The sequence below is a fragment of the Antechinus flavipes genome, chromosome 2, assembly GCF_016432865.1.
Source record: "Antechinus flavipes isolate AdamAnt ecotype Samford, QLD, Australia chromosome 2, AdamAnt_v2, whole genome shotgun sequence".
NCBI lineage: Eukaryota > Metazoa > Chordata > Mammalia > Dasyuromorphia > Dasyuridae > Antechinus > Antechinus flavipes.
The window spans coordinates 230736742-230750199 of NC_067399.1; the positions used below are offsets into that span (position 1 = coordinate 230736742).

At 43.1% G+C, this 13458-nt stretch overlaps 1 protein-coding gene across 17 annotated transcripts in view; it reads left to right on the plus strand.

Moving 5' to 3' along the window:
* Positions 1-13458, plus strand: part of CAMK2B (calcium/calmodulin dependent protein kinase II beta) — a 287804-nt gene that overhangs the window by 256980 nt on the left and 17366 nt on the right. For 9 of the 17 annotated variants that reach the window (XM_051976448.1, XM_051976450.1, XM_051976449.1 and 6 more), the window contains 2 exons: positions 506-634; positions 2608-2736. The exons of the other annotated variants lie outside the window; for them this stretch is intronic. In XM_051976448.1, coding sequence (XP_051832408.1) covers positions 506-634; positions 2608-2736 — 258 coding nt within the window. The remainder of the gene's footprint in view (positions 1-505; positions 635-2607; positions 2737-13458) is intronic. 17 annotated transcript variants of the gene reach the window in all.

Here is a 13458-nt window from a genome sequence, read left to right on the forward strand (position 1 = left end):
GAGAGGAGTTTCTGCTTTTTCAGTCTGTCCCTCTCTTCTATAACCTTCTCTTTCCCTGAGTCCTACTCCCTTTCTTCCAGAGAGAGTGATCTGACTCTTGCCCTCACCTCAAGGATCCACTTTCAGATATGAAACTGAGGATCCTTAAGATGGGTAGACGGCTTCCCCCCTTTCCTCCCCCACTCCTTCCTATTTAATCTTTTCCTTGAGAGGGGAGGAAAGAGTAGGTAATAAGTAGATTATGCATGCCCTTTGGCCAGGGACCCCTGTGGGTTGGAAGTAGGCTTGAAGGGTTTGGGGCCTCCTAAATGCAAAGGTCCATTTATACCCAAGTCCTCTTTCTTGTTTCCCCCTGTCCTGCGAGTGATCCCAAGCAGAAAGGTCGTTCCCCAGAGCTGATCTCAGAGGTCTTGCTTGTGCTCTCCTCCCTTCCCAGTGCTCTCCTCCTATCGCTTTCTCTTTCTGCTCCAGACTCGTGTTCACTCTCTCATCTGTTTCACCCCAGCCCCCAGGATCTCTGACATTCTAAGCCCAGTGAGAAGGGGTTCAGGGCCCCTGGAAGCCGAGGGGCCACAACCGGCCGTCCCCCAGCCTTGTCCGTCTCCGACTTTCATGAGCCCCCTGCCATTCCCATGTAAGTAGCCAGCCCCAGCCAGGGGCCCTGCTGCTGCTGGTGCCGTGAATGACCGGACAGGCTGAGTCAGCTATATCCACAGCTCATCCCAGCTTCTCTTAGATGGCCGCTGCTGCTGCCTCCCATGTGCTTTCCCTCTCAGCTGTGCCCAGGCTGCCAGCCCCTGGGGCCCGAGGCACCAATGGTGGAGTCCGACTAGACCCCAGGAAGGTTCTTGTCCTCCTCAAGGCCCTCGTGGGCCTGCTGCCTGACTTTTCTGGTCCCCAAACTTAACCAGCTTCGCCTAATCATGACTCACCTCACCTCTCCTTTGCACTTATTTGCCATGTCTCAGGCTTTCACAGCTAGAACTCTCCAGCCAGCCTCCACTCATCTGCTGTCCTGCCTCCAGCTTGGAGGCCCCACCTCTGGGCCCAGCCCACAGAGTGATCCAAGGAAGGTCCCTATCTAGTGATGACCCAGAGAGAGGCCATAGTGAACTCCTGGGATAGGAGGAAGAGGCTCCCACTTTAATTCCCTGCTGTCATAGGCCCACTGGAATAGCATATCAGGAAATGCAGCCTCTTGGTCTGACCTGCCAAGAAGCTGGAAGATGGGACAGGAAACATAACTTTCAGAACCCACATCCTTCCCCATCCCCTACACAAGTTTCTGGACTTGGAATCAGTTCCCGTATCTTTGAAATGAAGAGATTGGATGAGATGTCCTTTAAGGTCCCTTGTAGCCCTAAATCCAGGATCCTGGGACTACCTAAAGGGAAAGGGCCTTGTAGACACCCATTCCTTTCCCTTTAAAACAGGTCAGCTTATGCTAACTGAGCCCTGAATGCTGAAGTTGAAGGGTGCTTGGTGGGTGAATGGGCTACAATGAATAATTTCCAGAGCAGAGGGCAACTTGGTTTTCTTCCCATCTCAACCCATCCTGGAGTGAAACAACCTTCATTGTCAGGAAATTCCTCCTTGATCTTTGGTCCAGTCACTCTTGTCTAATTAGGGAAAAGGAAAACTTTCTTTCCTATGGGTTCCCCACTTTATACAGTTGATGGGTAACTATTGAGCAGAAGGATTATAAATTAGAAGGTTTTTTTTTTTTTTGTCAACTAGATCCTATTTTCAGTGTACCACAGGAAATAAGATACTTAAAGAAAGCCTGTGGCTAAAGTTGAATACAGAAAACTAATCAGTATCCTTGATTTGTGTTAAGTCTGGAGTCACATGACTGAGTTAAAATCCTGACTCAACTACTTGACCATAGACAAACTTTTTTTTTTTTTTATGTGTGTGTCTGACCTGATTTTCCACATTTCTCACATGAGGAGTATAGACTAAATAGACTCTAAAATCCCTTCTAACTCTAAATCTATTATTTGGTCATTTTTTGGTCCAAGTTTTCATATTTTGAATTTATTTAATGTGAAAGGGGTAGGGGATAAGTACACATCTAAGTATGATGTACAGAGAAGAAAAGAAATCAACTTCTTTCTGGCTTGGAGTAAGAAGAGACACCATCTTGCTGCATGTCCTCATTTGCCTTCATTGGATATCACTGGGTCCTATGTAATTTACCATTCTGGCAGGCACTCTCCTGGGTCAGGGGATGCTCCCACTTCCTTGCTACCTTCTAACACTCCATTTCTAGGGGGCTCTCAGAACTTGATTCTAATTTGTGTGGCATCTTGCTCTCCTACTTGGTCTGCCTTTGAAGCTTGACAGATTTAATTCTGCCTAACATCTGAATAATTCCTTCCTACACCCTTCTTTCCTTCCTTCCTTCCTTCCTTCCTTCCTTCCTTCCTTCCTTCCTTCCTTCCTTCCTTCCTTCCTTCCTTCCTTCCTCCCAGCCCTAAAGCCATCTTTCCTTTCTTCCTTCCTTCTTTTTTTCCCCCAGCTTGATTTTCTGTGCTCATCCATTTTTCCTATTCTGCTCAAAACCTCTGTTCCTATGTCTTCACCATCTTGTCTATTTCACCCCAGCCCCCAGGATTTCTGACATTCTAAGTCCAGTGAGGAGAGGTTCAGGGACACCGGACGCTGAGGGGCCCCAGCCAGCTGTGCCCCAGTCCTGTCCATCTCCATCTCTCCTAAGCCCCCTGCCCACCTCATGTAAGTAACTGTCTTTTAGGTTGTCCTGCCTGGTGCTTTGCTATACAGGCGAGCACTGGTTTTCAGAGGCCAGCCATGGCTTTTCCATCTGTGAAATAATGGAGGGGGGGATAGGGAATACAAACCAAAAAGGGACTGGTGCCCAAGAGGAATGCCAGCTGGACCTTTATTCCCATATTGATGCTTCTGAGGGCATTGTGAAAAGGATGGAATGGATCCCAAGATCTTGGGCTTATTCCACTACTTATTAGGAGAGTAGAGATGGAGGTAATCCTAGTAGAAAGAAGATGCTATATATTTGCATGTGTTTGATCATACATACAAGTTATATGATTGGAGTGGGGGGAGGGAGGTTGTGTATGGACATATAGTCAGTCCAATATCTGAGAATGGGGGAGAACCATAGTTTCCCCAGGAAAACCCTGGACATATCACAGACTCATAGAGTGTAGAAAATAGTTATAGGATCAGAGAATCACAGATTTGAAGCTAGAGAGGATCCTAGATTTTATAGACAAGGAATTAAAGGTCAGAGGGCTTGGGGGACTCCACACAGGTAATAACAAGGGTCCGATTTGAATCTGGTGCTCTGACCAGACCAGAGCTGAGGTTCTAGGATATTATGCTGACTCTTATCAAATCCAAGGAGCCAGCAAACAGAAGTGAAGTCTGAGGAGCAAGGAGGTAAATTTTGTGTTGAGGGGTGTTATATAGGGATACAGTGGGGTAAAAAGTGAGATCTGGTGGCTTTGAGGTGGCAACAGCAGGGCTGGGGGACTCAGATTTGGGGAGGCAGAAAACTCTCTGGCAGAAAAAAAGATGGGAACCCAGTTTGGGGTGGCACAGGTAAATCTTCAGGATAAATGTCCTGTGGATGCGGCAGAGTGGAGTGAGGGTTTGGCCTGCAGCAAGCCGGTGGGCATTGTGTTAGAACTCCCCTCCTTGCCAGTGGCCCAGAGCAGTCTGGGAATTGAGCCTGTGTGGTTTCCGGGGCCACCTCTTAGCTCTGCGATTCTGGTGCCTGCCTGCTTGCCCTGAGCCATACAGAGCAACAGTATCACTTACAGGGATGGATGACAAGATGGGGCACCAAGAGCTACAGGGAAAACACCAGGGAGACAAACAGAGCTGAGATGCTCTCTGATAAGGAGCGCTCACGACAACAGGGGAGACCAAAGCACGGGGGACAGGGCACAGGAATGGCAGGGCGGTCCTCAGGTAAGCTTCCACTCCAGAGGAGATTTCACAGGGAATTCTGCCAGAGAGGGCAAAGCCAAAGCTAGCTATTGCTAGCTCCTATTGCTCTTGCTGCTCCAGTGAGCTCTGAACTACAAGGGCAAAGTCTTTCCTATGGGCTTCCTGAAATGAGAGGGTGAAGGAGAGTCTTATTGTGGGGCTTGGGACAGGATTAGTTTGCCATGGTGCTGAAATCCAGAACTGAAGTCAGTCCCTCTTGAGAAGATGGGGCTCCCTAGTGCTCAGCACAATACCTGGCAATATTATACACTCAAGAATGGTTTATTAACTGAATAACTGATTAATGCTTCTTTGGAATCATTATAGAAGCTGAGGAACTTAAATGTATTTACAAAATCAGCAAGAGAAAAAGACAAAAGGGGCAATAAGGAGGAACAGAGCAGAAATGAGCTGAAGAAATAAAGCTGGGGAGGGAAAACAAGAAGGGAAAAATACCTGGTGGATAAAGGGAAAATTTTGAAAAATAGCATTGTACCTTTACACTTGACACAGAAGACAACTATGAGGCAAAGTGTGGAGGAAGGGAGGAGCAGATTACCTTCACATATAGTTTCCACACAGAAAAGAGAGATTGAGGTGGGATAAGGATGAGATAGGAGAGCAGTGGGGGTGTAACAGCTCCTTAAGCTTGCCAGAGGGAAAAGTACCAAAGAGAAATGAGGCTGAAATGAGTGGAAAGTTACAGAATTCCAGGCAGTAGATTACTTGACTGCCCAAAGGGAAAGGAGTGAATATATTTCACCTCAAAGATGAGGAAAGCAATAGGACTTCTGTGCCTCAGACACTCAGATCTCCTAGAGTGCTAGAGATATACAAAAGTGATGGACAGAGGACAGGTTTGGTGATGGTGGTCCTGAGTCCCAAATGGAGGAGGAAATGCCCAAGGAACAGTTAAGATACCAGCCATCCAAGGACAGCAGTTGATAACCTTTAAAGGGATCTAAGCTCCTAGGAGGCAGAGAGGAGGGGAGGGGCTCAAGGAGAAAGGAAGGGAAAGCTCTGAAACCACCAGATCTGCTGAGAAGGCTGGCAGGGAAGGGCCATTTCAGCATTGCCCTGACGTCAGACGCCATGTTTGTTTCACTTTTCCAGAATGCCGGCGGGACTCTGCTACCTTGTCTGGGTTTCTCTGTACAGAAACTATGTTTGTGGGGATGGAGGGGGAATTGACCTTTTCTGTTGAAGAACTAGGAATTCCTATCCATTCCTTAGAGGTGGGTGCTTTGGAGACTTGGACTAGGAGCAGACATGGCCCTTACCTTTTAAGAGTTTGCTCTAGGTTTAAGGAAAGCCAACTCACCCATTGTGTAGAAGAGTGCTGCTGAGATAATAATTATAGAGCTAGACAGGCCAATCTCTGCATTTTACAGAAAAGAAAAAAGGCCGACTGATTTCTCCAAGATCACACAAACAGTGAGCATCAAGGGGAAAATTTGAACCCAGGCCTTCAGAAGACCAAACCAGGGTTCCTTCCCCTGTGCCCTGCTGCTTCTAATACTACTAACACTTTAAATTTATATAGTTTCAAGTTTATACACACACACACACACACACACACACACACACCTTTAAGTTTTCAAATACTATGGATATGTTATCTCATTTGGGGTTAGGAATAGTGAATTAGGGACATTTTGGTATTAATTGGGTAGATTCCTATAAGAGGTGACTTGAGATAAGGGGATCAGAAAAGATATGATTGTGCATATTGGGAGTTGGAGGTGGTTCAGTTCTTAAGAAATTAAGTTAGCAAAGCTTGGAAATCAAAGAGAAAAAAATCTGTGGGGACATAAGGTTATGTAAGTGCAAAGCTTTTAAGGACAGCGAGGCTAGAATTATAAGGAATCAGGAACTCTTGAGTAGGAAAGGGAGCAGTTATTGTACCACCAGCACCAGTCCCTCACACTTTAACCTACTTTTTTTGTTGTTCATTCTTCCTGTAAAAAGACTTTACTAGACAGTCCTCAAAGCTTTTAGTGCATCCTGTTTAGTATCTCTGTACCATTATTTTGTCCTCAATTTGCCCAGCCTAAGAGAACTTACTAGCAAAGATGGGACTTGTCCACATTTGGTATTGTTCTCTCCCCCAATAGACTGTAAGCTCCCTGAGAGTAGGACTTATTTATTTCACTTTTGTCTTTATATCCCCAAGTACTAGCAAAATGCCTGACCCCATAGTAGGTGCACAGTAAATGCCTATTGATTGGTTAGTACAAGTTGCAAATCTTCCTGACAATTTAGAAATATCTAAACTATTTGTTAACTAACAATTCAAGACATCCAAAACAATTAGGATACCTAATAATTTAAGATACATAAAAGTGGAATGGGCTGCCTTGGGAGCCATTTGGAGGTGAGGACCTTGTAAGACTTCTTCAAGCAAAGCCTGGATGCTTACCTTTGGAGTGCATTGTAGGGAAGAACCTTATTTAGGGCTGGGTTGGACTAAGTAACCTTTGAAATCTCTTCTATCATTTACCTTCTAGAGTTCAGTGGGTCCTGCCAGCTTTTAACCCTTACCTCATATAGACAGAGTGAACTTTTCAAGAACATCTCTAGCACATAAGAGAAAGAGGGTAACAGATAGGAACAGTATTTGTAAAGAAATTTAGGGATCCCAATGAAGACATCTATTCACAAAGCACAAAGATAATTGTGTGATTTCACAGCTATCTTTCCTAAGTGGTCCCTACAGTAATTTAGGAGTTTAGCAACATCTTTCACTTGTGTGGTTTAGAAAGAGCAGTGAATTTGGTGGTGGAGGACCTGAATTCAGATTCTGACTCTAGTACTTACTAGTCACGTGGGCTTTGCCAATCCCTTCCCTTCTTGGTGTGTTTGTGGCGGGGAGCAGAGGGTGAGGGGGAAGCTCAGTTTCATAATCACTAAACTGAAGGGGTTGGACTGGATCATGTCTAAGGCTTAAAATCTCATGCTTCTGAGCCCAGCAGGTCTGTGTGGCTTGCAGTTTTAGCCTGATCTCATTACCTGGCTAGTTTTCATTTTGCCCTAGTCTATTCTTTTTTGAGTGACTTTTCTTTTTCTTTTTTTAAAGTGCCTTTTCAATAATAATAACGATTAATAGTTATATGGCTCTTCAAAATTTGCAAAGTGCTTTACACAAATGATCTCATTTGATCCTCCCCATCCTTGATGGTAGTACAATTATTGTTTCCATTTTATGTTTTGAGAAACTAAGGCTTAGAAATGTTAAGTGAATTGCCCAGTATTTCCTGTCGTTTTTTTGGAGCTGGTGTCCTTTCAGAGTCCTCCTTTGGGATTTGTGGCTTTCCATACAAGGCCTCGTTTTCAGGACTTTACCCAGATTAATCTCATGACTCACTTTCCTTTATGCCAAGAAACCTTTATACAGGGTTACTATCGGGCACACTCAGGCAATGTAGAGTATTACTTCTCACCCACTGTAAGGGAGAAGTAATTTCCTCACAGGAATAAAGGGGGCAGAAGGTTTGAGGAGACAGGTAGGATGGAGAGCCTTGAAATTCATGGTTGAAAATTTGTTGAAGAGGGGGAGTAGAGCACCTTCAACTAAGGAGAGCTAAAAGACAGAGTGAAAGTGTCTAGAGAGAAAGAAATGGGTGGGGCCAAAGGGGAGGGCCAAGAAGGAGGAAAAGGAAAAGTCTGGAACTAGATTAAAGACATAAGATGGAGAAAATTTTGCAAGTGTTGGAAGTAAATTGTGGAAGTGAAAAATCAATTAGATTTGTCCTGTTTAACTTCAAAAGAAAGAACTAGAAACTATGGGTAGATGTTGCAAGAAGCAAATTTAAGCTTAATCTCAGGATAAACTTCTTAACAATTAAACTTAACCTGAAATGGAATCAATTGCTTTGGGAAATAGAGAGCTCCTCATCATTGTAGGTCTTCAAACAAAGGCTGCAAAAATGCTTGCTTGTTGGGTGGGTTATTATGGCACTTTTATGAAGGGTGTGAATTGTGTAAGATTGTCAATGAGATCCCTTTTGAGGCCTAGAGAGATTGATTTACCTCTGGTCACATAAGTAGTAAATAGCAGAGCCAGAATTTTTATTTTTATTTTTATTTTTTTTGCTGAGGTAATTGAAGTTAAGTGACTTGCCTAGGGACACACATAAAGGAAGTGTTAAGTGTCTGAGATGAGATTTGAACTCTGGTCTTCTTGACTTCAGGGCTGGTGTTCTATCCACTGCACCAACTAGCTGCCCATGGAACCAGAATTTTTAAACTCAGGACCTTGAATCCAGTATACATGTAATCAATGAACAAGTATTTATTAAATTCTGTGCCAAGCTGTAACCTAGGTACTAGGAGTAGGAAGACCAAAGTAAACCAATTCTTGCCTTTTTCTCTAGTGAGTGATTCCATATAATTTCTACAGTTCCCTGACTTTCCTATCAAAATGGGGTCCTGAAAAAATATAATTCAACTAATATTTACTAAGCACTTATTGTGTGAAGAATACCATTCTGAATATGGGAGAGGTATACAAATTTGAGTTATGACCATCCCCTTCCTTCAAAAAGGGCTCATGGATTTGAAGAGAAAGCTAAAACACACATAGAAGTAAATTGAATATACACAGAAGTATGGTGAGTACATTAAAGAGGTACCGAATAAAAATCCCCATTTTATCTGAGCAAAAGAGAACACTTTGCAAATTTTGAAAAGCCATATAAGTGTTAATGAGGTACCAGAAGAGGCTTCTTGGATGAGGTGGCAATGGGGAAACTATGGGGTTTGAAGGATAGAAATTAACAGGTAAAGAGAGGGAATGCATAAGGAATATAATGGGAAGTGAAGGGGATATTGCATAGAGAGAATAGTTCGGTCTGGTGAGGATGTAAGGTCCTTGAGGGTGGAACTAGTTCACTTTTGTTTGTAAGCCGTGCTCCCAGCACAATGCTCTAGCCCATATGAGGCTTCATAACACCCTGTTGGCTGATTGATTTGGCTGGAGCTTTGGAGAGGAGTGAAATGAGCGAAGGCTAGAAAGGCCAGACTGTGGAGGGCACTATGTTGGGTCAAAAGCACTTAAATTTGACGTGGTGGGCAATGGAGAACCCTTCAAAGATGTTTCCAGCAATGATGTGCATTGAACTTTGAGAAATGGTATGAATGGAACTTTGTGTAATGAATGTTAATTAAGAGGGAGTTGTTTCTAGAAAAAAGAGATATGAAAGCTGGCTAGGATGGGGCAGGGCCTACTACCTGTCCTGGACCACTCTAGCGTAGTCCCCCTTCTCACCCTGAAAGTGACTACCTTAGGCTTATGAGAAGAAAACATCTTGGATTTGGAGTCCTTGAAATCTGGAGGGGTTGTATCTGATTTTCTTGTAAGTGGGTTTTGTGTGCATCTGGTGGGAAGACTTGGTTGACTTTCCTAGGAGCAGGACAATGGGCGTTGCAGTGCTTCTAGGCTGTAGCCAGCTCTCAGGACAATGAGATCCTCACTGAAGCAAGGCAATCCTACTTTTTTTCCCTCCTTAATTCCCTCCATCACTCACTGCAACAGCTTTTCCAATCTCTCACACTCTCTCTTACTTTTTTCTCACCTTAGAACTTCACTTATACTTAACTGGGAAAAACTGAAGCCATTTACTAGTGGTCAGTGCCCTCTTCTGCCTTGTCCTCTCCTTTTGTCTCTTTTATATCATCTCCCACTAGCTCTTCCTTTATTCCAATTAAGTGGCACAGTGGAGAGAGTCTACCATGGTATCAGGAAGACCTAAGTTCAAATGTGGCCTCAGATACTTCCTAGTTGTCTGTCTGATCATGGGAAAGTTCCTTAATTTCTCTGTCTCAGTTTTCTTCATCTGTTAAATGGGAATAAAATGAGATAGTGTTTATTTAAAAAGCTCTTTGTAAACCTTAAAATGCTTTATAACAAATGCTGGTTATTCCACAATTCTCTTGATGAAATTATATTATCACATCTATGTAGAAGACCCAAAGCTATTTTTCTAGTTTAGTCTATGTCTTAAATTCCAGTTCTGCATCACCTACATCACCATCCCCCCAACTGGGCAATTTTAATGTCATCTTCAATCTGTTTATCTCCATCTTTCTTTCCCTCCTTTCTATCTCCCTCCCTTCTTTCTTTTTCTCCTCCTCCTCCTTCTCTTCTCTCCCTCTCTCTTTCCTCCCTCCCCGCATTTAAATCAGTTGTCAAATTCTATAATTTCTTTTTCTTAAGCTTGATCCCCTCTCTTTACTCATGCAATGCCACCTTAATTCAGACCCTCAACACCTCTTATTTGGACTGTTGCACAGTGGCCTTTTCATTGAATTCCTGGTTTCAAGTCTCTCCCCCCTCCAGTTCATCCTGCTGCTGAAGTGATTTTCCTAAATTCCATGTTATACCTTATTCAGTAAACTTTGGTGGCTCCCTATGGCCTCCAGAATCAACGACAAAGGCCTTTGGCATATAAAGCTCTTCACCACCCAGTCCCTTCCTAGTTTCTCTATCTTCTCATTTTCCATTCTCTTCCACATACATTATGTTCCAAACATCCTAATTGTTCTGTAAGAAATGACCAGCAAACATCCTAGATCATTGCTGTTCCTCACATACTTTATTTCTCATCTCCATGCCTTTGCAATGCTGTTACCTAAACATGGAATGTTTTCCCTCCCAACTTCCAACTCTTAGAATTCCTTCCTTCCTCAGATCAAAACTCTACCTCATCCAGGAGAATTCTGCTATCCCCTAGCTACTAGTACCAATCTCTGTTGGTCTTGTAGGTTCTGATATATGTATGTTTTCTATCCCATTGGACTATAGGTTGCTTGGGGACAGAAAGGACTTTTGCCTTTTTTTTTATTTGATCGGAGCCCCTTTTGCAACCTTTCTCCTTTCTGAGTCTTCTTAACCATAAATTAGGGAGTTAGACTAGAATACCTACAAGGTCTCTTGGTCAACTTCCAGCTCTAAATTTTACAATCATATAAACTCTACAAATCAACTGTTATGATGGTGGATGATGTTGGAGAGAGAACAGTGTGTTCTGCTATCTATGTCCCTGGGGATTGTCTTTCTAAATAGGAGTGCTCCTTCTTCCTGGTTCCTTTGGGACATTGTGAATGTTCCCAAAGCCAGTAGAGGCCCAAGGGTCTGGTCAGCATTCCTGATAATAACATTACTCTGCATTTGTCTGATCTTGCCCTCTCTTTTCTCCTTCTCTCCTCCTCACATTTTTCTTCCTTTACTCCTTTTTCTGTAATCCCCTGTACTCCTTATTCATCTCCTCCAAACCTCTTCCTTCCTTCCTTCCTGCACTCCCTGACCCTCCTCCTCTCTTTGCTTATTATTTAGTCTTGGCTTGTCCTGGTGCCTTGTCCTCCCTCTCAGACCCTTTATTCTCCTCCTGTCCTACCTCAGGCCTCCTTTGGTTATAATCAGGGTCTCTGAAGAATACAGAGCAGTATCCAGCCAGCCAGCCAGCTCAGTTAGGAACACATAGAAACAGAGGAACTATATCAGAAGTCCTGATTTTCCACAGGCTAATGTTCCCTGTACTCCTCCCCAGAGGGCTCAGATATCTGAAGGGGCATCTTTGGTCCAAGGAGGGCCCTCCCAGCCCAAGTCTAATGGGCCCCTATCCCTCTCCCCACTTCATCTTTTCAAGCCCATCTCCTTTCATCCACACTTAAAAAATACTTTGTACATAGCTTTGTGCTAAACACAGGACAGACACAAAATGGAGGTTAAAACATAAAGGGATAATAAGGGGTAGCAGAAAGAGAGCTTTTCGAGTCAGGGACCCTGGGCTTACTTTCCTCATCTATAAAATGAGAGATTTGGGCTGGGTGATTTCCAAAGCCCATTCCAACCTTAAATCCCATAATTATAGGACCTTTTCATTCTGATCCAACCCCCACGTCTTTTAAGTGGGGGGAGGTGGAGAGAGTGAGATCCAGAAGTATAGCATGTTGACTTGGTCCCTCTATCATTATGGCAGACTACAAGGCTGGCTGCTCTAGGAAAACTTGGAGATGGGGCCCAGACATCCCATTTCTTGAAGTGTTCAAAATTTAATGTGTCCACTATGGGCCAGCTATTGTGCCAGGTACTGGCAAACCCCCCAAAGTCCAAGCATCCCCTGTCCACAGTGAACTTACATTCTATCAAGCAGCCAGTAAGATAGATAAATAAATGTGACTTCATCCCAAAGGAATTCATAGGAAAAATAGCAATATAAATTAGGAGTTAAGTTCTAGTTTTCACAGTTATATGATCTTAACATGATTTACTTACTCTGTAGGGACCTCAGTTTTCTCATCTCTAAAATGGAATTATATTTGACCTAAATGCTTTCTAGGATTGTAACAATTACAAGAGATAATACATGTGGGAAAATTCAAATGGTAGTATTAGCTAGTGAGTTTGTTTTGTTTTGTGAAGAGGGAACTGGGACTGGGAGACACAGCTATGTCTAGTGATTGACATCCTTGTGCTCTGATCACCATATGATCTAGAGGTAGGTACAATTCCTTTGTTCTTTATTCTCTGCTCTGCCTCTGCACAAACCTGATTCTGGGTTCTAGAGAAGTGGGGTCCAGTCATAGAGGAGAAATATAGAGGACAAGCTGTACAGACACTCATCACCTATAGCTCAGATTTGCCAAGGGGTCTAAAGAGCATGGTTGTAGGGGCAAAAAGAGTGGATTTGGAGTCAGAGGATCTGAATCTAAGATTCTAGCTCAGTTTTCTACTATCTCTGTGACCTTGGATCAATTATTCTATTTCTCTGGACTTTGATTTTCTCATCCACAAAATGAGTCTTAAATCCCACATGACTCATAAGGTCCCTTCCAGCTGCAATTAATACTCTGATCCTTGTTACCCATGCAATTTTGGGGGAGTTTAAGCTTCCTTAACTGAAAATTAGAAAGTTGGACTAGAATGCCTACAAAATGCCTTGATCCCTTCCAAGGTTAAATCTTACAGTTATGTAAATTGCATTCAACTATTGTTATGATGGTGGATGATGCTGAAGAAAAGTCAGTGTACTCTGCTTCCTGTGACCCTGGAGATTGTCTTTCTTGAACCCAGAGCTAAATTTGCCCAAAGCTAACATCTGGAACAAAGAACAAAAGAAGACTCAAGCCTGAAAATCTTCCACCTATAAATTCACCATCAGTATTTATGTAAAAAGGAGTGATGCAAAGGATATATTAGGATAAGGAAAGGCTAGCATATAGAAAGCCAGAAAGGATACAATTGTAATTTAGCAATGAGGTATAGAAATAGAGAGGAAGGGAGTATTATGAGAACATTTTCGCAGGAAGAATAAGTAGGACCTAAATAAAAAAGGGAAAGGATAAGGAAAAGGAAAAGGTTTTTACCTTAGTTTGAGTTGGGGAAGAGGAAATGATAAATTCTTTTCTTTTTTTTTTTAATATCCTGCATCTGGAACAACTAGATGAAATTATAGAATAAGTAGCTGGAAGTGTACAATTGGAACT